This window comes from Eptesicus fuscus, chromosome 13 (assembly GCF_027574615.1).
Source record: "Eptesicus fuscus isolate TK198812 chromosome 13, DD_ASM_mEF_20220401, whole genome shotgun sequence".
NCBI classification, from domain to species: Eukaryota; Metazoa; Chordata; class Mammalia; order Chiroptera; family Vespertilionidae; genus Eptesicus; species Eptesicus fuscus.
Genome location: NC_072485.1, coordinates 1,386,131 through 1,407,675, shown reverse-complemented (window position 1 = coordinate 1,407,675; position 21,545 = coordinate 1,386,131). Strand labels below are relative to the sequence as shown.

Sequence of the window (21,545 nt, the reverse complement as noted above, 5' to 3'; positions counted from 1 at the left end):
CCTGGTCGAGCTTGGCCCGGGGCACGTTCTGCTGGTGGTAGGCCAGGATGGAGTCGGCCCGGCCCTGCAGCACAGCCTCCGCAGCCCTGCACGGGGTTCGACACAACAGCTCAGAGAGGAGACAGGAGGGCCCTCACCTTCAACACCCCAACCCAAACAATCCCAACCCACCCAAGCCAGCTGGACCCAACCCACCCAACCAACCTGACCCAACCCAAACCAATCCAACCAACCTGACCCAACCCACCCAACCAACCTGACCCAACCCAACCCAATCCAACCAACTTAACCCAACCCACCCCAACCAACCTGACCCAACCCACCCCAACCAACCTGACCCAACCCATCCAACCAACCTGACCCAACCCAAACCAATCCAACCAACCTGACCCAACCCACCCAACCAACCTGACCCAACCCAAACCAATCCAACCAACTTAACCCAACCCACCCCAACCAACCTGACCCAACCCAACCCATCCCAACCAACCTAACCCAACCCACCCAACCAACCTGACCCAACCCAAACCAATCCAACCAACCTGACCCAACCCACCCAACCAACCTGACCCAATCCAACCCAATCCAACCAACCTGACCCAACCCACCCAACCAACCTGACCCAACCCAAACCAATCCAACCAACCTGACCCAACCCACCCAACCAACCTGACCCAACCCAACCCAATCCAACCAACTTAACCCAACCCACACCAACCAACCTGATCCAACCCACCCCAACCAACCTGACCCAACCCATCCAACCAACCTGACCCAACCCAAACCAATCCAACCAACCTGACCCAACCCACCCAACCAACCTGACCCAACCCAAACCAATCCAACCAACTTAACCCAACCCACCCCAACCAACCTGACCCAACCCAACCCAATCCAACCAACCTAACCCAACCCACCCAACCAACCTGACCCAACCCAAACCAATCCAACCAACCTGACCCAACCCACCCAACCAACCTGACCCAATCCAACCCAATCCAACCAACCTGACCCAACCCACCCAACCAACCTGACCCAACCCAAACCAATCCAACCAACCTGACCCAACCCACCCAACCAACCTGACCCAACCCAACCCAATCCAACCAACTTAACCCAACCCACACCAACCAACCTGATCCAACCCACCCCAACCAACCTGACCCAACCCACCCAACCAACCTGACCCAACCCAAACCAATCCAACCAACCTGACCCAACCCACCCAACCAACCTGACCCAACCCAACCCAATCCAACCAACTTAACCCAACCCACCCCAACCAACCTGACCCAACCCACCCCAACCAACCTGACCCAACCCAAACCAATCCAACCAACCTGACCCAACCCACCCAACCAACCTGACCCAACCCAACCCACCCAACCAACCTGACCCAACCCACCCCAACCAACCTGACCCAACCCAACCCAATCCAACCAACCTGACCCAACCCACCCAACCAACCTGACCCAATCCAACCCAATCCAACCAACCTAACCCAACCCACCCAACCAACCTGACCCAACCCAAACCAATCCAACCAACCTGACCCAACCCACCCAACCAACCTGACCCAACCCAACCCAATCCAACCAACCTGACCCAACCCAACCCAATCTAACCAACCTGACCCAACCCAAACCAATCCAACCAACCTGACCCAACCCACCCAACCAACCTGACCCAACCCAACCCAACCCAACCAACCTGACCCAACCCACCCCAACCAACCTGACCCAACCCACCCCAACCAACCTGACCCAACCCACCCCAACCAACCTGACCCAACCCAACCCAATCCAACCAACCTAACCCAACCCACCCAACCAACCTGACCCAACCCAACCCAATCCAACCAACCTGACCCAACCCACCCAACCAACCTGACCCAATCCAACCCAATCCAACCAACCTGACCCAACCCACCCCAACCAACCTGACCCAACCCAAACCAATCCAACCAACCTGACCCAACCCACCCAACCAACCTGACCCAACCCAACCCAATCCAACCAACCTGACCCAACCCAACCCAATCCAACCAACCTGACCCAACCCAAACCAATCCAACCAACCTGACCCAACCCACCCAACCAACCTGACCCAACCCAACCCAATCCAACCAACCTGACCCAACCCAACCCAATCCAACCAACCTGACCCAACCCAAACCAATCCAACCAACCTGACCCAACCCAAACCAATCCAACCAACCTGACCCAACCCAAACCAATCCAACCAACCTGACCCAACCCAACCCACCCCAACCAACCTGACCCAACCCAACCCACCCCAACCAACCTGACCCAACCCAACCCACCCCAACCAACCTGACCCAACCCACCCCAACCAACCTGACCCAACCCAACCCAATCCACCCAACCTAACCCAACCCACCCAACCAACCTGACCCAACCCAACCCAATCCAACCAACCTGACCCAACCCACCCAACCAACCTGACCCAATCCAACCCAATCCACCCAACCTAACCCAACCCACCCAACCAACCTGACCCAACCCAACCCAATCCAACCAACCTGACCCAACCCAACCCAATCCAACCAACCTAACCCAACCCACCCAACCAACCTGACCCAACCCAACCCACCCAACCAACCTGACCCAACCCAATCCAACCAACCTGACCCAACCCACCCCGACCCGACCCAACCCAACCCAATCCAACCAACCTAACCCAACCCACCCCGACCCGACCCAACCCAACACAACCCAACCCAACCAACCCGACCTGACCCAACGCAACCAACCCTACCCAACCAACCCAACCCAACCTAACCAACCCGACCCAAGCCAATCCAACCCACCCCAACCAACCTGACCCAACCCAACCAACCCAACCTGAGCTAACCATCCAACCCAGCCAACTCAAGCCAACCCAACCAGCCCAACCCAACCCAACCCAACCCTGGCCCCACAGACACTCCTGCAGGACCCCAGGCTCCAGGTTGCTGCATAAAGAGAGCCAGCATGGTCTGCGAGTCACTTACGTGTTGGCTAGGTGGGTGGTGAAGACATACACGAATTGTGAGGGAGGCTTTCCGGGGACACCACCACCCCCGGGGGCATCTGGCCGCAGGGCTGCTGAGGGCCCATGCGGGGGGCCTGGGGCACTGCCCTCACTGAGAGGAAGCTGGGGGGCCTGGCCAGGACCCAGCTGCGGGGCCGCCATGGCAGGGTCTCCTACATTACAATCTGCAAGGAAGGGAAGGAAAGAGGGTCAGCAGTCCAGATTTAGAAAGCAGAACTAGCTGGCACCCCATCACCAAGAGGTGCCAAGGGACAGAGGTTCACCGTGGAAGGTGGTGCCCATGGGCCCTCTCCCTAGCCTGTTTTCCACACGTACTCGCCCTAGACCAGTCTTTGACCAGGATTGGGGGACCGTGTGGAACGGGAAGAAAGGGAAAGTGCCATGCTAAGGAATAGGTTTGGCACCCCGAATGCAACACCCACAGAGTCTGCAAAACCTGCTCTTAGCCCTGCTCCGTCCTCATGCCCTGGTCTCTACGAGGGGAGAAGGCAAAAAGGGCGCACCAACGGAGGATTCAGGCGATGAGTGGTTTTTCACCACTAACTAACTAGCTGGCTGTGTGACCTTATGAACAAGACACTCAGTCCCTCTCAGCCTCTATTCTCCTGTCCTGCATAAGGGGTAGTCAAAGAAATCTATTTTTTGTAACAAGTTCAGAAGCAAGACACAAGCTAAAAAACAACGGGGCCCGGTTGGTGTGGCTCAGCAGTGGAGTGTCGACCCGCACCAAGAGGTCACTGGTTCAATTCCCTGTCAGGGCACATTGTGGGCTCAATCCCAAGTAGGGGATGTGCAGGAGGCAGCCAATCAATGATTCTCTCTCATCATTGATGTTTTCTATCTCTCTCTCCCTCCCCCTTCCTCTCTGAAAAGCTAACAGTGTTCTAAGTATGTTGTATGTATTAACTCACCACATACCAACCCTATGAGGTAAATATTATTTTTATAGGTGAATAAACCAAGGCCCTTTCCCCAATTTATACAAATAATTAGTGAAAACCTGGGCTATAAACCAAGGTGGTCTGATTGAAGAGTCTGTGCTGTTCACTCTGTATTATATTGCCCCACCATTGAGAACTCTTTGAGAGCCTGGCTGGCATGGCTCAGTGGTTGAGCACTGACCCAGAAACCAAGAGATCACAGTTCAATTCCCAGTCAGGGCACATGCCAGAGGGGGGCGTGCAGCAGGCAGCCAGTTGATGATGTTTCTCTCATCTATGTTATCTCTCTATCCCTCTTCCCTTCCTCTCTCGCTCTCAAAAAAAAAAAAAAATCAATAAAAACATATTTAAAACAAAAAGAACTCTTTGAGAATCTAGTGGCAGGCAGTACAACTAAAATAGTAATAGTGGTTGCCTTGGTACTGAGTATGAGGTGTTAGCAACATCTTTTCTGTACTTGCCTGTGTCTCCCGGCATTTTTACAATGGTGCAGGCTAGTATCATAAACGCAAATGTGATAGCTCAACCAGCGTGGCTCAGTGGTTGAGCACTGACCTATGAACCCGGAGGTCACGGTCCAATTACCAGTCAAGGTACACGCCCAGGTTGCCGGAAGCAGCCAATCAATGATTCTCTCTCATCATTGATGTTTCTCTCTCTCCCTTTCCCTTCCTCTCTGAAATCAATTTTAAAAAATTACTTTTTAAGCCGAAACCGGTTTGGCTGAGTGGATAGAGCGTCGGTCTGCGGACTGAAAGGTCCCAGGTTCGGTTCCGGTCAAGGGCATGTACATTGGTTGCGGGCACATCCCCGGTGGGGGGTGTACAGGAGGCAGCTGATCGATGTTTCTCTCTCATGGATGTTTCTAGCTCTCTGTCCCTCTCTCCTCCTCTCTGTAAAAAGTCAATAAAATATATTATTAAAAAAAATTACTTTTTAAAAAGTGAATAAGATAGAGGAGGGGTGTCTGTCCTTAGAGGCAGTGACCACCCCCATCTATCAGGGAAGGTTCAGCCAGGGGCTCATGAACTGACAGTCAGTCCCTTTGGGGAGACCTGGGACCAGGTGACCTTTAAAGTCCCAGCCAGCTGCAGAGGCTTCAGTCAGTATTTGATCTATGTGCCACCTCCATGGACACAGTCCCTCATTCCACAAGCATCTGCTGCGTCTGCTTCCTCCTCTGGGACAGGCACCATAATCACACCTGTCTCATGTAAGGATTGAATACCACACAGTAGGACGTTTAGCCAGCTTAGTTTTTTTCTTCCTTCCTTCTAAGCCCCTGCCTTCAACAAGTTCACGATTGAACCTTCTCTGGCTGGTTTCTTATGCATTAAGCTGTTGCACCTGCCCCCTTCCCCCCCAAAAAACAGCTGTAAGCTTTGAGGGAAAGCACCAAATAAACATGTATGGGCATCCCAAGGGCAGGGCATGTCTGGCTCTCCCCCATCACTGGTGCAAGGCCAAATACATGCCCAGAATAAGGAATGGGCACCCACCCACACTTTGTCCTGGTGATGTATTCTGGGCACTTGCCAGGAGTTAGTGAAAGGTCAGGGAGGTGCGCCAGAGACACAGCCAGTGTTAGCTCACACCCTGGCACGGCCTGGACAACGGAGCCACTGTCCCACTCCAAGTGATGCTGGACTCTTGCTGCCCTCCCTCCACTGACCAGCAGGTGGCAGCACAGGCCAGCAATTCATGGAGTTGTAAGTGGAATAGCCAGGAGGGGCCACCTGAGGTTCACCCCACCCTGCCTTGGTCCTCAGGAAAAGGGGGCCACTGAGCACCTGGAAGGCAGGGGCAGAGCTGTCCCGGTGCAGGGAGCAGCAGTGCGGAGGTGGGATTAGAAAGCAGGAGCCTGGGCTCAGCCCTCTGCCGCCCGAGGTGAAGGGAGGAAAGCTCCCTTAGGGCAGCATCCCCCAAGGGCAGCGTGGGCCACAGCACCCTGGCACGATGGGCACTCACTGTGGGTGGCCCCGATGGGCTTGTCGTCCTCCTCGCTGTCTGGTCCTGAGCACCATTCGTCTCCGCTGTACGGCTGCTTCCGCTCCAGCACACAGCGCCGCTTGCTCCGGGGTGCCACCTCTGCTGGGCAGGCCGGGGCAGGCGGGTCAGAGGGTGCCCCAGGGCCTGTCCTCCCACCTCCAGGCCCATTCTCCCAGATGTCCCAAGGCGATGCCCAGGCTGTGGTGGGCATTTCGCCAGCCCTTGGCCCCCACCACACCACCATTTGTTTCTCATTTCTCTCTACAGCCCAACGGCCTGCCTCCCCTCCCCCACCCAGCACCAAGCACAACTGGTTCTAATTAAGGCTGGGGGGGGAGGGGGAGGCCTCTGCTACTCTTCCAGGCTAGTGGCTGCTCAGCAGCTCCCACCAGCCCAGAACCAGGAGGCTCCTGGGGGGTATGGGTCTGCTCCTCCCCATGGAGCACCTTCCTCCTCCCCTAGGGGTTCTGTGGGACAGCAGGAGAGGAAGAGACGGACTGGGAACCCACCACTGGGTGGCCCCATCATGGGTGGTGGGTGGCACCTAAGGATGACAAATCTCCCCCCCGGCCACTCCCAATCCTGAGAAAACTACCAGTGGGTGGGTGTAATGGGGGTAAGAGAAAGGCGCCCCCACATACACGCTGGAGAGAAGCAGGGGAAGAGGACCGGGAAGGGGACAGAAAGCTGGCTCTGCGCAAGCGTGGGCCTTGGACTGCAGAACATGCTGGGCTCCTGGGGATCAGAACATGGGGTACCTTTGGCCTCTGAGTCCAGGGATGGCGTCCCAGCCTCACGCTGCTCTCCAGAGTCCACAGACACACTCCGCTCCCTCTTCACTTTGCCCTTGAGCGAGCTGAAAGGGGGCACCCCGGCCTGGGCGTTCTTCAGACTGGAGTTGCTGGGTGAAATCTGGTTGGCCTTGGCCCCATGGCTCCCCGCCCCCACACCCTTTGAGCCCAGGTTGCAGGTGGGTGCTTGGTTCACATTCTGGGGCTGGGATTGGGCCCCACCATTCCCTGTCTTGCCATGATTGGTCAGCTTATTTTCTGGGTGCATTGGTTTGGATGGGGCAGGGGGGCAGTGGCCGCGGGGGGACAGTGGTGGGCTCCCCGGAGCTTCTCTCCTCCTGGGGTGGGGCAACCTGGGAGAAGGCGAGAGACAGGAAAGGTTAATCGTGACAGGGGCTCAGCACGCCTGCGTTTTCACTGCCCCCTCCTGCCTCACCTATGGGAGGGCAGGGAGGGCTGAGCGGCATCTTAAGATGCCCAGCTTATTCCTACCTCCTTCCACTGCTCCTCAGAGCAGGGCTGGTGCCATTCACCTCGGAGAGTGAAGATGGGGCAACCTCCACCCTCAGGCCCCACAATGCCAATGAAAACCAGAGCCTTTCCTGGCAGACCCACCCACACCCCAACACCCCTCAGGCTGCAAGCCTCCAGGCACCACCACCCGCACACACTGGCACCTGACCACCACTTAGCATCCTCTTGTCTGGGGGCTGCTGTCTGGATTGCTTCCAAGGTCCCAAACCTCAGCTTCCACGTGTCCCAGCACCAACAGGGAAGGGCACGGGACCTGAGGGTCACTACTCATGCCCAGCCCTGGTTCCGGGGAAGTGGGGGAAAGCACCACCGAGTGGCTGGTACCCACTGGTCCAGACAGCTCCCCAGAGCAGGAGGGGAGACTGCAGAGGCCTGGTGGGCAGGCGGGAGCAGGAAGAAAGGGGAAGGGGAGTGGTGTGTGGAGCAGACTGGAGTGCAGCTCACAGCCAAGGATTCCAAGGCTGTGGGCCCTTTAAGACCCAGCTGGCTCCCCCCACCACCTCCCCCTCCCCGGAGACCTATTAATAGCCGCTGGAAAGATCACATCACTGGGAGAGGATATTTATCCCCCTCATTCCACACCAGCTCAGATTTATTTCAGCTCCGCTGTCCTGCAGCCGCCTGGCCTGTCTGCAGGCTCCTCCTGGGGAAGGGAGGAAGGCTGGCCACCCCCTCCCAGCGAGGCTGGGGCCAGAGGGCACCAGGGGACCCACAGTGGGGTGGGAGGTAGGGGTTCCGCTCAAAATGTTTCTAAGCGGAAAAGGCCTAGCTGGTTGCCATTCCCCTGCCCCCTGGGTCCAGGCACTCAGGCTGGGCTCCTGGCTCAGGGCAGGCCTTCCCATTCCAACCCGCCTTGAACTGGGTGCCAGGGAGGCCCGATCCCCAAGCCAGCACTGCTCGGCCCCATGGCTCCTGGGCCCCTCCCTTCCCCACACTCCACACACACGTCCCACCCTCCATGACACCCACACACCTTGTCTTGTTAGCCAGGATCCTCATGGCTCCCACACACAGTGGGGCTACGCCCCCTGCGTGCCCAGGGCCCAGCAGGTACTCGGTACTGGAGCAGGGACTGCAGCAACAAGCCCCAAAGAGAAAACTTGTGACTTGGGGAGGGGGGGAGGGGAGGGGAGGAGGGAGGACCCAGCAGCCCTAGACTAGGGACCTGGACAGGGTGATGAGAGAGCGACTGCTAGGCGGGGTCTGTCCTAGAGGCCAGTCCTAGCCATCCCGCCCGCACTGACCCGCAGGGGCCTGCCCTCCAGCGTGGCCCGGCCGCAGAGGCGGAAAGCACGGAAGGGATGGGGGGCAACCGTGCCGCGCGGGGCGGCCCTGGCACCTGGGGCCCCCTCTCCCAGTCACGCCCCTCACCCCGGGGCCCCTCACGACCCCCCCTCACCCCCCAGCGCAGCGTCCCTCCCGGGCGCCCCCGGCGTGGGCAGCGGGGATGCGGGCTCTCCGCGCGCTCAGCCCGGGCCGGGCCCGAGCCCATCCCGGCAGGCAGGCCCGGGCGGGCAGGAGGCTGGGCCGGGCGGCAGCTGGCGCGGCAGGAGACCGGCGACGCGGCTCGGATTCCTCCCCAACCGCAAGAATGCAGCCCGCCCCGCGCCCACCCCACCCCCGCGCGGGGCAGGGGCGGCAGCCAGAGCCGGCCGGCGGGCGGCGCGACGGCGCGGGAGGCAGGGGACCCGATCGCGGGGACGGCCGCAGGGCCAGGCTGAGCGCGGGCGCCGCGGGGCAGCGGCTCCGGGAGCCTGGGCGGCCGAACTCTGACTCACTCCCAGCTCCCACGTGGACGGGACACAAAGACACGCACGGAGCCTGGGAAGCGGAGGTGCGCCCACGCCCCCCCCTCGGGGGTGCCGGAGGGCGCGGGGCGCACCCAGGGAGCCACCCAGCCCGCCCCGGCCCCAGGGCTGCCGCAGGGCAGAGCGCGTGCCCTGCCCTCATTGCACAGATGGAAAGACTGAGGCCAGCCCCGGAGTCCTAGCAGCCGGTAGTCACACACACACACAGGGCCATGGATACATCCTCACACACACACAAACAGAAGCCTCGGCCCCCCACCCCCACCCCCGCTGGTCCTGGGGAGGGGAGGGGAGGGGAGGGGAGCGCGGGGGGGGGGGGGGGCCTGGGCCTGCAGCCTACACAGGTGACAGGCCCACCAGGCACTGGGGCCCAGTCCCGCTGCTCCCCACCGGGCTGCTGGAGGCTAGGCTGGGACCACAGGACCAGGCCCCCCTGGGGCCCCGTGAGAGTCTAACCCTAACGTAACCCTGGGCACATGAGCCTTCCTGGGAAGGGAGGGGCCTCAGGAGAAGGTTTCAAAGTCCAGGGCTCGGCTGAGCAGCGGGCACCAGCCCGGTTAGAGCAGAGGCGGGAGGCCGGAGGCCGGGCAGGCGCAGAGGGGGGTCTCGGGCTCCACCTTCACCACCTCCTTCAGCCGGGCTACTTACCACCTCCTGGGAGGTAGTTGGTGTGTTTGTAACCCTCACATGTTTCCATTGAGAGTGGAAGGGAAGAGAGGAAACATGTGAGACAGTGACTGGTGGCCTCCTTGACGGGGAAGGTACTGCCTTTGACCAAGAATCGAACCCGAGACCCTTCGGCGGAGGGTGACACTCGCCACTGAGCCAAGCTGGCCAGGACGAGGGTAGGGTTTAGTATTCCATTTCACCAGGAGGACACTGAGGTCTAGGAAAAGGAAGGGACCAATAAGACCCCCGCCCCGTGGTGTCCCCAACACAGCAGTGCCCCTCTGCTGGGTCAGGACAGCTCATCGGAGCCGTAACAGGTGGGTTGGCTTCCCACATGCCAGCCACGGGGCCAGGCCCACCCCTCCCTCCTAGGTTTACAGCTGTGAATCCTGGGACCTGTGCTAAGTTGGGAAGGGCTGTTAGGACATGGGGCTTCTCCAGTGTCTCCCGAGGCCGAGGCTCGGAGCTCTCCTCGCCCATCCCCCTGCTCCCACCCAGCCACAGGGCAAGCTGAGTCAGGCAGGGATGAGTCAGAACTTTCCCATCTCACCCCCTCCCACTTTTACCCCCAGGAGTGGGCCCAGCTCCCGGAGACCCCGCCTCCTTACACAATCCCAGGAGAGTGCGGGAAGGCCCCGGGGATGGTGGGCAGGGGGCTGGGTCCTTCCTCGTGGGTGCAGTTTTTAAATTAAATTGACTGGGGTGACACTGGTTCATAGGATCATGTAGGTTTCACGTGTGGATTTCTGTGACAAGATCTGAATATGGCCCACCCCCCAAACTCAACTCATCTTATATTACACCCCCTTTACTCCTACCCCCACCCCATGAGTGAAGGGTCTCCCCAGACCAGGCCCCGAGCCCCTGCGATGGTGAAAAGCAAGGGATGGGGCTCTGGGAGCCCACGCCCGGGCTCCTCTTGGGGGGTGGGTGGGGCCGGAGTGAGCCGGCTCAGACAGGGAGGGAGCTGGGCCCGGTCCTCGGGGAAAGGCAGGGAGAGGCCCAGGAGAGCAGGCCAGGAGGGGCTGAGCCGGTGCGTGCTGCCCTCCCGGTGAACTCGGGATGGGGGCAGGAAGCAGGGCTCGAGGTGGAGGACCCGGGGCTGCCCAGGCCTCCGGCTCCCGGCTCACAGGAACCCCCACAGGCGCCGGGGCACTCACACACCCGCGGCACCTGCCTCTGGCCCACTGGCCCTGCCTAGAGAGCCTCTGCGTGGCTCCCTGCCTGGCCCCACACCACCATGAGAACTCGGGGGTCCTCGCTCCCACATGCAGTGGGCAAAGGTGGAAGTGGATGGCGAGGGTCCTGAAAGGACAGGCCCCTGCTGGGAGCAAAAGGGGTGGGACCCTTGGCCTCTGGCTAGAGGGGTGCAGCCCCCAAGACCACAAGGCCCTGAGCCCTTTCCCAGGGCATAGGTCTCCTTGGTCCCAGAAGCTCTCCTCTAGCACCCAGCACTTCCTCCTCCTGAGGGCCCGCGGCTGGGCAGGTCAAGGGTCACAGCCCAGCAGGAAACCTGCTCAAGGACCGAGGTGTGGCTCAGAGACCCTCTGTGGGAACTTCCAGCCAGGAGCTGGGTGAGGGGCTTCCCCTGGTCCAGGTTCCCAGTAGTGCTCCCCACTTCCCCCTACCTCCTGCCAAAGGAGACCATGCAAATCAACCACTTCTGCCTGGGAGTTTCCAGCGCAGCCCCCCGCGCCCCAGCGTAACACCAGGCAGCCCAGCCCCACGGGAACATGGAAACTCCTGGCCGGCCTTTGCAGGCTGGGTCTCTGCACAGGGTGTTTCCACGGGAGATTCTGTGCCCGCTGGACCTTCCGGAGGCTGCAGGGCCAGTGGCATTGCCTGGACAAGCCTGAGGTCACCTCCCTCGGCTCCTTCAGCCAGTGCCAGTCATGCCCTGGCAGTGAGGTGCCCCCAAAGTTTGCTGCCCAATCCCTGCCTGTCCCCTCCCCCCGCGGGGAGCGTGGGGGGGCACAGTGAACCAAGACAGGCAGGAAGCCCAGGCAGAGCGGGCACTGTGGGCCAGGCAAACAGCCTGCACAGGAAACCACGGCCCACCCCGCCCACCCCGCCCGCCCGCCGAGCCTGGGAGAGAGGAGGGCCACAGTCTGGTCCCCAAACAGGGGCAAGGGCCAGGGGTCAGCCCGGGGCAAGGGCGGAGCCAGCAGCCCTCCAGTCCCCTCTGTCCCAGACCCTACCTGGGGAGGGGAGGAAGCCAAGCTGGCAGGCACGGTGCTACCTCTTTAAATCCACCGAAATCCTGAGCGCGGCCCAGCCCAGCTCTGGTTTCACAGGAAGGAAAGGAGCGAGGAGCCGTGGGGCAGCAGTGTGGCTGGGATTAGCCCCACCAGCCCAAATATAGCTGTCCCGGCCCGCCGCCCCCTGGCACTTCCTGGCCCCTGGCACCTGCACCGAGGTGGGGGGGGCGGGGGCACTAGGTGCTGCTTCCTACCCTGGGGAAGACCCCAATCTCTAGAGCAGCCCTTGCCGGGCACAGGAGGGGAGAGGTGACTTCCCAGGCCCGTATCCCGAGAACAGAGCAACCTGTGGGCCCTCACCTAGCCTCTGGCCTCCAAGGGGTTAATCTGGCCCCTGTTGGGGGGGTGGAGGTTAGGGGTGGCCTAGGCACCTCCTCCAAACTGCCTGGCTGCAGGGAACAATGGGGCCATTGTGGGAGGAGAGGCGGCAGCAGACTTGCTGGCACAGCCGCCTATACCACAGGCAGGCCTCACCCGCTGCCTCCTCAGCCTCTGCTCTCCCAGGTCAGCCGTGGCAGAGACCCCCCCCCGCCCCCCCCCCCCCCCCCCCCGCCTGCCTGGCCCCAACTCGGCACCTGCAGCACCTGGAGGCCCTTGGGCTCTGCCTATGTTCCCATCCAGACTCTGACCCTCCAGGAAGCAGGGCCTGTGGGCAGGCGGGGAGCGGGGGGGGGGGGGGGGGGGGGGGAGACAGGACAGGATGTGTGATCCTCCTGCCGGGAGGACAGGAAGGCCAAACGGGGTGGCCGGTGTCAGTCCTGGCACCCACTGGCAAGGAGAGCTTAGGGCATTAGGAGAGCAGTGACAGGCAGGGTCCCCTGCCCCGGGGCCTCCCTTCCCACTCCCTAAACCTGTTCCTGAGGGGGTCCAGCGCCAGGGCCCAGGACCGGCGGGCAGTGGGCACGGTGCAGGGACTGGAGCTGGGTGTACAGTCAGGGGGAGGTGCCAGGCACAGCCCTTCCCTTCTGAGCAGCAGGGCCTTCTCCACCCCTTCGGCCCTTTGAGCCCCAGTTTCACCTTCTGCAAAAGGAGGATAAATTCAGAGTGAAATCCTATTAGTAAAACTATCTAACAGAATGCCTACGGCACCCTGCCAGGGTGACTCAGTGGTTGAACGTCGACCTATGAACCAGGAGGTCGTGGTTCGATTCCCGTCAGGGCACATGCCTGGGTTGTGGGCTCGATCCCCAGTGTGGGGCGTGCAGGAGGCAGCTGATCAATGATTCTCTCTCATCATTGATATTTCTTCTCTCTCTCCCTCTGCCTTCCTCTCTGAGATCAATAAAAATATATATTTTTTTAAAAAAGAATGCCTATGGCATACTCAGCCTTCAACAAATCCACGATGCCCCCTTTTTTTCTGGCCTGAATGGCACCCAAATCCACGGGCATTTGGTAAAGGTAGGTCTTGCCCGGGTGTTTGTCTTTGACCCACCCAGGAGCTCCTGGGCAGCACACTGGTGGTCTGAGCACAAGACCGGGCCCTCCCGCCCTGGCCGGTGTGGCTCAGTGGATAGAGCGTCGGCCTGCGGAGTGAAAGGTCCCGGGTTCGATTCCGGTGAAGGGCATGTACCTTGGTTGCAGGCACATCCCCAGTAGGGGGTGTGCAGGAGGCAGCTGATCGATGTTTCTCTCATCGATGTTTCTAACTCTCTCTCCCTCTCCCTTCCTCTCTGTGAAAAATCAATAAAATATATTTTAAAAAAAAAAGACCTGGCCCTCCCTCCGCACCCTTCGCAGAGGCCAGGCATGGCGAGCACCCAGGCACCCCTGGGTTTACTGACAAACACACCGACCCCAAGTGTGAACCCCAGAGCAGCTGACCCCTCGCTCAGCCTCAAGTCTGTGTCTCAAACCCCTGGAGGCAAGCATCCCAATGCCAGGCCCCCCTCCTGACCCTGAGGCGGTCTCCGTTTGGGCTGGTGAGAGCTGGAGTCTACTTTCTTGCCATGGACCTCTTTAAACAGTGGGGAGGTCGGCCCTGGCCAGTGTGCTTAGTGGTTAGAGCGCCGACCCTCAGAATGAAGGGTCGAGGGTTCAACTGCGGTTAAGGGCAAGTACCTCGGTTGCAGGTTGGATCCTGGCCCTGGTTGGGGCGTGTGTGGAAGGCAACCAATCAAAGTGTGTCTCTCACATCGATGTTTCTCTCTCTGTCTCTCCCCCTCCCTTCTACTCTCTCTAAAAATCAATGGAAAATGTCCTCGGGTGGGGATTAGCAACAACAGCAACACAACAGTGGAGGGTCGGAGAGGGAACGAAGAGCAGCTGGGACGCACAGTTCTGGAAACTAGGGGACCAAGACCTGCTCTCTTCTCAACCAGAGGGGCTATCCCTCTCAAGGCGGCTCCACACGCCCCCAAAGGGTTAACAAAGCCTAAAAATACCCTGCTCCCAGCAGGACCCACGGAGTGGGACCCACCAGCCACCTGTCCCATCTCTCCTGTTCACCCTGGAGCGTGTGAAAGCAGCCCAGAGCCCCAGCTGACCCCAAAACAGCCCCAACCTGTCCGAGGAGCGGGCTCCAGGGCCGGGCACAGGAGCGTGCCCAGCAGCGAGGCGCAGGCCGGGCAGTGCTCCCCTCTGCTCCCAGAGGAGGCGGTGAGTGGAGCCAGGGATTCCAGCCCACGGCCCAGTACCAGGCCAAAGAAGGCACCTGCCAGCCAAGCCAGGCCTCAGACCCGGTGCCCGCATGTCCCAGGCACTGGCCACCTTCTGATCAACTGTCTCCAGGGCTGTGGCCAGTGACCGCCCAGAAGGCCCAGACCACCTTCTGTGAGCTCCCCTCGTGGGAGCAACGTCCCTGCTGCCCAGCCTGGGCTCCTCACCCAGAGGGCCAGGCCACAGCCCTCCACCCCCTCCCACCCCGGGCCTTCGGAGCCCTGCCCACCCCGCACCACTCAGCGTCTCCCCTGCCCCGGGCACCCAGGGCTGACTGCCCCACTCCCCCGTCAGCCCAGGAAAGGATTCTGGGGTTCCCAGACACCACAGATGCTAATACCCCGCCCTGCTCGGGCCTTTAGGATGCCACCTCCCTGCCCACTGTGTGCAGCAGGTGACAGGCATGCCCAGCGGGGCTTCCACACGTGTCCCAGGCGTGAGCACTGCCCCGTCCGCTCAGGGAGCCAGGGGACCTGGGCACCGAGGCAGGCCTAAGCGCCATCCATAGCAGAGCTCCACGCTGCCATTTTTTTCTCCCCAAGGAAGGTCCTTGACCCCGTGGCCAGGAAGGAAAGGAAGCAGCCATTTAAGGCGTTTAAGGACAGAATGTGTTGTCCGGCCTGTGAAAGAACAGGGCAGGAGGGCTGGGGTGGCTGGGGAGGTGCTGAAGCCGACCTGTCTGCTCACAGCCCGGGGAGGGGCTCCGCCTGAGACACCGGGACACGTGAGGAAGACCTGGCCTAAGGCCCCAGGCCCCCTCCAGGCCATTGGCTATTTGGCAAACTTGTAATCAAGATGCCAGCCAGCACCAACATGGGGGAAACTGAGGCAGCAAGAAGACGGGTCTGGCCCTAGGTGGTTTGGCTCAGTGGATAGAAGGGTCCCAGGTTCGATTCCGGTCAGGGCACATGCCCGGGTTGCAGGCTCGATCCCCAGTGTGGGACGTGCAAGAGGGAGCCGATCAATGATTCTCTCTCATCATTGATGTTTTCTCTCTCTCTCCCTCCCTTCCTCTCTGAAATCAATAAAAATATTTTTTAAAAAGAAAAAAAAAAAAGAAGGGCATTAGAATCTAGCTGGTCTCCTCCCGACACCCCTCACGCCCTCACCTGCTCCGGGTCTTCCCCTGCCTCGCCCCGGGGGCCGGAGTTCCGTGAGGACTGATAAAACCGGAGGACCTCTCTGGTCTCTGACAGGCGCTGAGCAGCACTCAGAAACGCCGAGCTGTCCTGCGGCTTCCCACGCATCACCCAATGGACCCTCAGAACAGCTCTGTGCCAAGCACCCCCGCTTCACAGGGGCCGCAGCAGGGAAGTCACTCACTTAAGGCGCACAGTCCAGAGTGAGAAAGGTTAGGGTTCGAGCCCATAAGCTCCAGCAATTGGTTCTTAACCATTTCATAATCCACATTCACCCTGGTAGCAGCACTCCGTGCTGTGAGGAAGGAATGGTGTCTGCTCGCTCCTTCCACTCCCCCAGGCCTGATGTGTACCAGGTCGGAGCTAGAGGCCACAGTTCTGCTGGGGAGGAGGTCAAAGAGAGGGCACCACTCCACCCACCTTGACACGGTGCCTGGCCCACCTGGAGCCCTGAGAGCAAAGTCCGTGGGCTGCCCCCAGCCCACCACCCTCCTCCGGAGGTCCCACTGACCCGCCCCTCAGATCACGGAAGGGAGCGGCAAGTTACCACGACAGCAGCATCAGCTTGCTCCCACTCTGCAGGTGAGGGTCAAAGGTCAAGTGGGGTGGAGTCCAAGCCCCACCCCTAAACCTGTCACTGTTCACCAAACAGGACCACTTCCTCCAGATCCCTGTGGGGTGTGTCCTCTGGCCGAGGCTGGGGGGGGGGGGGGGGGGGTCCTCCCTCCTGAGGACCACCTCCAAGAGCCTCCTCCAGGTCCAGCTCTCCCTGCAGACCTGGAGCCCAGAGGCATGTTTGTGGTGAGTTCAGGGAGTTGTTGCTAATGAGGGAGGGAGGAGGGGGGGGAAGGAGCGAGGGGTGGCAGCAGAAGAGAGTGTGTCTCTAGGGGCCGAGGCAGAAACCGCACTAAGGTGGCTGGCGGCCACCCTGGCTTTGACTGCCAGCTGAGGCCAAAGCCGGCAAGAGAGAAGAGCTTGGATGGAAGTTGTACCTTGCCCTCCAGGGATGGTTGTGCTGACCTCCACCTCCCACCCCCACCCCCCAACCCCCATCCCTCACCTGGGGAAGGATCCAGCTAGTTAACCAGAGGCTGGATCCCGCCATGGCCTCGCCCCCACTCCCTACCAGGCTCCAGGTGCAAGGCTGTGAGCCCCTCCTCTGGGGGAGGAGAACGAAGAAGGGGAGGTCAGAAACCAGGAGGAGGGCTCCCAGGACAAAAAGCCTCGCAGGAGACCCTGGCCGGTCACCAAAGGGCTGTGGGAAGCGGGTGAGGGGCACACACCCGCCGGGACCTCCCCTCAGGGCAGCTGTGTGTCTGGGCTTGGGCTCAGGGTGCGGTCTGGGCCTGGGGCCCCCTGTGGAGAGGGTCCCAGCGAGAAGCCCCAGGCCAGCCATCTCTCAGGCCAGGATCTCTGCCCCTCCTCCCATAGCCCCAGTCCCATCCCAACACACACACCACAGAAACAGGCGCACACACATGGCCCGCAGCTCCTGGGACACCCCCACCCACTGCCCTCCCGCCCCCTCCCACGTCTGTGAATTGGCTGGGAGCCAGGGCAGCCAGCTCCCCCCACACACTGCTCCCCTCCCCGTCCCAGAGGCAGGAAAGGAAAGGGAAGATGCCTAGCGATGGGAGAGGGGGCAGGCAGGCAGCTCCCCGGCATGGCCTGAGGACCTGGAAGGAGGGAGGGCGGGGTGGGGAGGCCGAGGACCCCAGGGTCCAGCTCCAACCACCCCCAGGGTTACCCTGTGTCAAGGGAAAGAGTGAGGTGGGTCCCATGTCCTTGTGTGGTCTCCTTGGCGACTTCCCTTCTCCCTGAAGATGCAAAGTCCTGGGGACCAGGCCTGGCCAGGAGGGCCTGGGGCCAGAGGATCGGCACAGCCGTCAGGACGTCAGGACGTCAGGACTAGGGGCTGGTGCAGCTCCACAGGCAGGCGGAGGGAGGGTGGTGGCTGGGCGCAGTTTGCACTGGGGGTCAAAGGGGAGTTCTTTTCCAAAGAATTCTGGGAGAGAGGCCAACTAGAGCAAGCTGCTAACCACCTCTCCCTCTCCCTCCCTCCCTCCCTCTCTCTCTCTCTCTCTCTCTCTCTCTCTCTCTCTCTCTCTCTCTCTCTCTCTGGCAGGAGGGAGGGGGTGTCCCTGCCAACCAGACTTAACCCTCTCCAGCCTGTGCTGCTCCCAGACACAGGATGGGGCGTCGGGAGGAGGCCAGCCTGTGCTGGGCTCTGCTTCTAGGTCCAGGGGCAAAGGCCGGGCCTCTGCAGAGCAGGCTGGTGCCACGGCCACGGGGACACCGGGCCAGCCGGCCCGGGGCCGCTCTGGCTGGTCTCCAGAGGTGTCTGCGGTGACGGGTGTGCGTGTCTCAGACACAGGATGAGAAAGAACCCGAAAATGCCTTGCCAAGCCCTCCCCATGCTGGGTCCCTGAGCCTGCACACTGCCTGCCTGTCTCCCTGGGACCACAGGCCACTGCCCCCCACACAGCCCCTGTCCCCCAACACAGCCCCTGCCCCCCACACAGCCCCTGCCCCCCACACAGCCCCTGTCCCCCAACACAGCCCCTGCCCTCACACAGCCCCTGCCCCCCCACACAGCCCCTGCCCCTCACACAGCCCCTGTCCCCCAACACAGCCCCTGCCCCCCACACAGCCCCTGCCCCCCCACACAGCCCCTGTCCCCCAACACAGCCCCTGCCCCCCACACAGCCCCTGCCCCCCCACACAGCCCCTGTCCCCCAACACAGCCCCTGCCCTCACACAGCCCCTGCCCTCACACAGACCCTGTCCCCCAACACAGCCCCTGCCCCCCAACATAGCCCCTGCCCTCACACAGCCCCTGCCCCCCACACAGCCCCTGCCCTCACACAGCCCCTGCCCCCCAACACAGCCCCTGCCCTCACACAGCCCCTGCCCCCCACACAGCCCCTGCCCCTCAACACAGGCCCTGCCCTCACACAGCCCCTGCCCCCCACACAGCCCCTGCCCCTCAACACAGCCCCTGCCCCCCACACAGCCCCTGCCCCTCAACACAGCCCCTGTCCCCCAACACAGCCCCTGCCCTCACACAGCCTCTGCCCCCCAACACAGCCCCTGCCCCTCACACACCCCCTGCCCTCACACAGCCCCTGCCCCTCACACACCCCCTGCCCTCACACAGCCCCTGCCCCTCACACACCCCCTGCCCTCACACAGCCCCTGCCCCCCACACACCCCCTGCCCTCACACAGCCCCTGCCCCTCACACACCCCCTGCCCTCACACAGCCTCTGCCCCCCACACAGCCCCTGCCCCTCACACAGCCCCTGCCCCCCAACACAGCCCCTGCCCAGCCCTCTTCTTCCTCGCTGATTGGCCACAGGAGTTGCCAGGGGAAAGCATTGGTTCGGTTCTAGCCTGGGACCCCAGGATGGCACAGGGGAGTTGGGCTCTCACTGCCCACAGCCCATGCCGAGGTACCTCTGCCATCCTCACTCCCTGGGCTTGGCCACATAAAGAAGCACCGGCCCCTGCCCTCCGTGGGGCACTCTCCAGCTGCAGGGGAAGGAGTGAGGCCGCACTCCAAGGACTGCCCGGCCCGGCCGGCAGCTCAGTGTTTAGAGCATCGTCCCGAGATGCCAAGGTTTCAGGTTTGATCCCCGATCAGGGCACATATCAGAATCAACCAATCAATGTATAAGTGGAACAACAAATCGATGATTCTCTCTCTCTCTGTCTCTCAAGCCAATCAATCTTTTTTTTTTTTTTAAAGGACTTCCCACCCTAGCGGGTTTGGCTCAGTAGATAAAGCATCGGCCTGTGGACTAAAGGGTCCTGGGTTCAATTCCAGGCCAGGGCACATGTCCAGGTTGCGGGCTTGATCCCCAGTAGGGCGCGTGCAGGAGGCAGCCGATCAATGATTCTCATCATTGATGTTTCTATCTCTCTCTTCCTCTCAATAACTGTTTTGTGGGTTAAAAAAAAAAAAAAAAAGGATTTCCCAGGATCTACTACAATGGCAGCTGGCCCGCCCCAGACACTTCACATTTCTGGGGTGGCACCCCACCCCCTTAGGATCGCAGGCCCCTCTGTCCTCTGTTGAGGCTGGAAATACGAGCGTCAGGTCTTGTTTGGCTCTTTGCCTCTAGCTGAGAAGTCAGCTTTCAGACCTTAAATTAGCACCGAGCTCCCTGGTCCGGGACAGCTGGCTGTTTCTTGTCCTCAAAAAGCAAGTGACCCCGGGGGGGGGGGCCCCCTAACTCTTTCCTTCAGAGCACTGGGCCTCGCTGTGACACCCCCACTGGAGCCTCCGGACAAGAAGAGGGGGTCCGGTAGGTCGTGTTGGGATCCTTCAGGGCACTAGGTGTCCATGAGGGACAGAGGGAGAGAGGCCAGCAAGAACCACAGAACTGCTAGGAGTCCTGGCCCCACGCCAGGCAAGCTCCCTATGGAAGGACAGAGGACTCCATGTCCCAGGCAGCTCCAGGGAGACATGTGACCACACACCCAGACATGTTCCCAGGGAGGAGGAGGCGGGAACAGGCGCGGCGCACCCATGTGCGCACACCAGCAATGCACTAATCAGAGACAACTTTACACACTCCTCAGATACTCCCCATGTGCGCACACCAGCAATGCACTAACCAGAGAGACAACTTTGCACACTCCTCAGAGATACTCCCCATGTGCGCACACCAGCAATGCACTAACCAGAGAGACAACTTTGCACACTCCTCAGAGATACTCCCCATGTGCGCACACCAGCAATGCACTAACCAGAGAGACAACTTTGCACACTCCTCAGATACTCCCCATGTGCGCACACCAGCAATGCACTAACCAGAGAGACAACTTTGCACACTCCTCAGAGATACTCCCCATGTGCGCACACCAGCAATGCACTAACCAGAGAGACAACTTTGCACACTCCTCAGAGATACTCCCCATGTGCGCACACCAGCAATGCACTAACCAGAGAGACAACTTTGCACACTCCTCAGATACTCCCCATGTGCGCACACCAGCAATGCACTAACCAGAGAGACAACTTTGCACACTCCTCAGAGATACTCCCCATGTGCGCACACCAGCAATGCACTAACCAGAGAGACAACTTTGCACACTCCTCAGATACTCCCCATGTGCGCACACCAGCAATGCACTAACCAGAGAGACAACTTTGCACACTCCTCAGAGATACTCCCCATGTGCGCACACCAGCAATGCACTAACCAGAGAGACAACTTTGCACACTCCTCAGAGATACTCCCCATGTGCGCACACCAGCAATGCACTAACCAGAGAGACAACTTTGCACACTCCTCAGAGATACTCCCCATGTGCGCACACCAGCAATGCACTAACCAGAGAGACAACTTTGCACACTCCTCAGAGATACTCCCCATGTGCGCACACCAGCAATGCACTAACCAGAGAGACAACTTTGCATACTCCTCAGATACTCCCCATGTGCGCACACCAGCAATGCACTAATCAGAGACAACTTTGCACACTCCTCAGAGATACTCCCCATGTGCGCACACCAGCAATGCACTAATCAGAGACAACTTTACACACTCCTCAGATACTCCCCATGTGCGCACACCAGCAATGCACTAACCAGAGAGACAACTTTGCATACTCCTCAGAGATACTCCCCATGTGCGCACACCAGCAATGCACTAATCAGAGACAACTTTGCACACTCCTCAGATACTCCCCATGTGCGC

General features: G+C 60.5%; 1 protein-coding gene across 2 annotated transcripts in view; it reads right to left on the bottom strand.

The window, feature by feature from the left end:
- The window catches only part of BCL9L (BCL9 like), a 35,210-nt gene that overhangs the window by 4,569 nt on the left and 9,096 nt on the right, over positions 1-21,545 (bottom strand). The window contains exons 2-6 of one of the 2 annotated variants that reach the window (XM_008150091.3): positions 8,283-8,381; positions 6,743-7,128; positions 5,964-6,083; positions 3,014-3,218; positions 2-86 (exon numbers count right to left, since the gene is read on the bottom strand). In XM_008150091.3, the coding sequence (XP_008148313.2) occupies positions 2-86; positions 3,014-3,218; positions 5,964-6,083; positions 6,743-7,128; positions 8,283-8,308 (822 nt within the window). In that variant the 5' untranslated portion in view covers positions 8,309-8,381. The remainder of the gene's footprint in view (position 1; positions 87-3,013; positions 3,219-5,963; positions 6,084-6,742; positions 7,129-8,282; positions 8,382-21,545) is intronic. The other variant, XM_028158436.2, reaches the window with a different exon arrangement.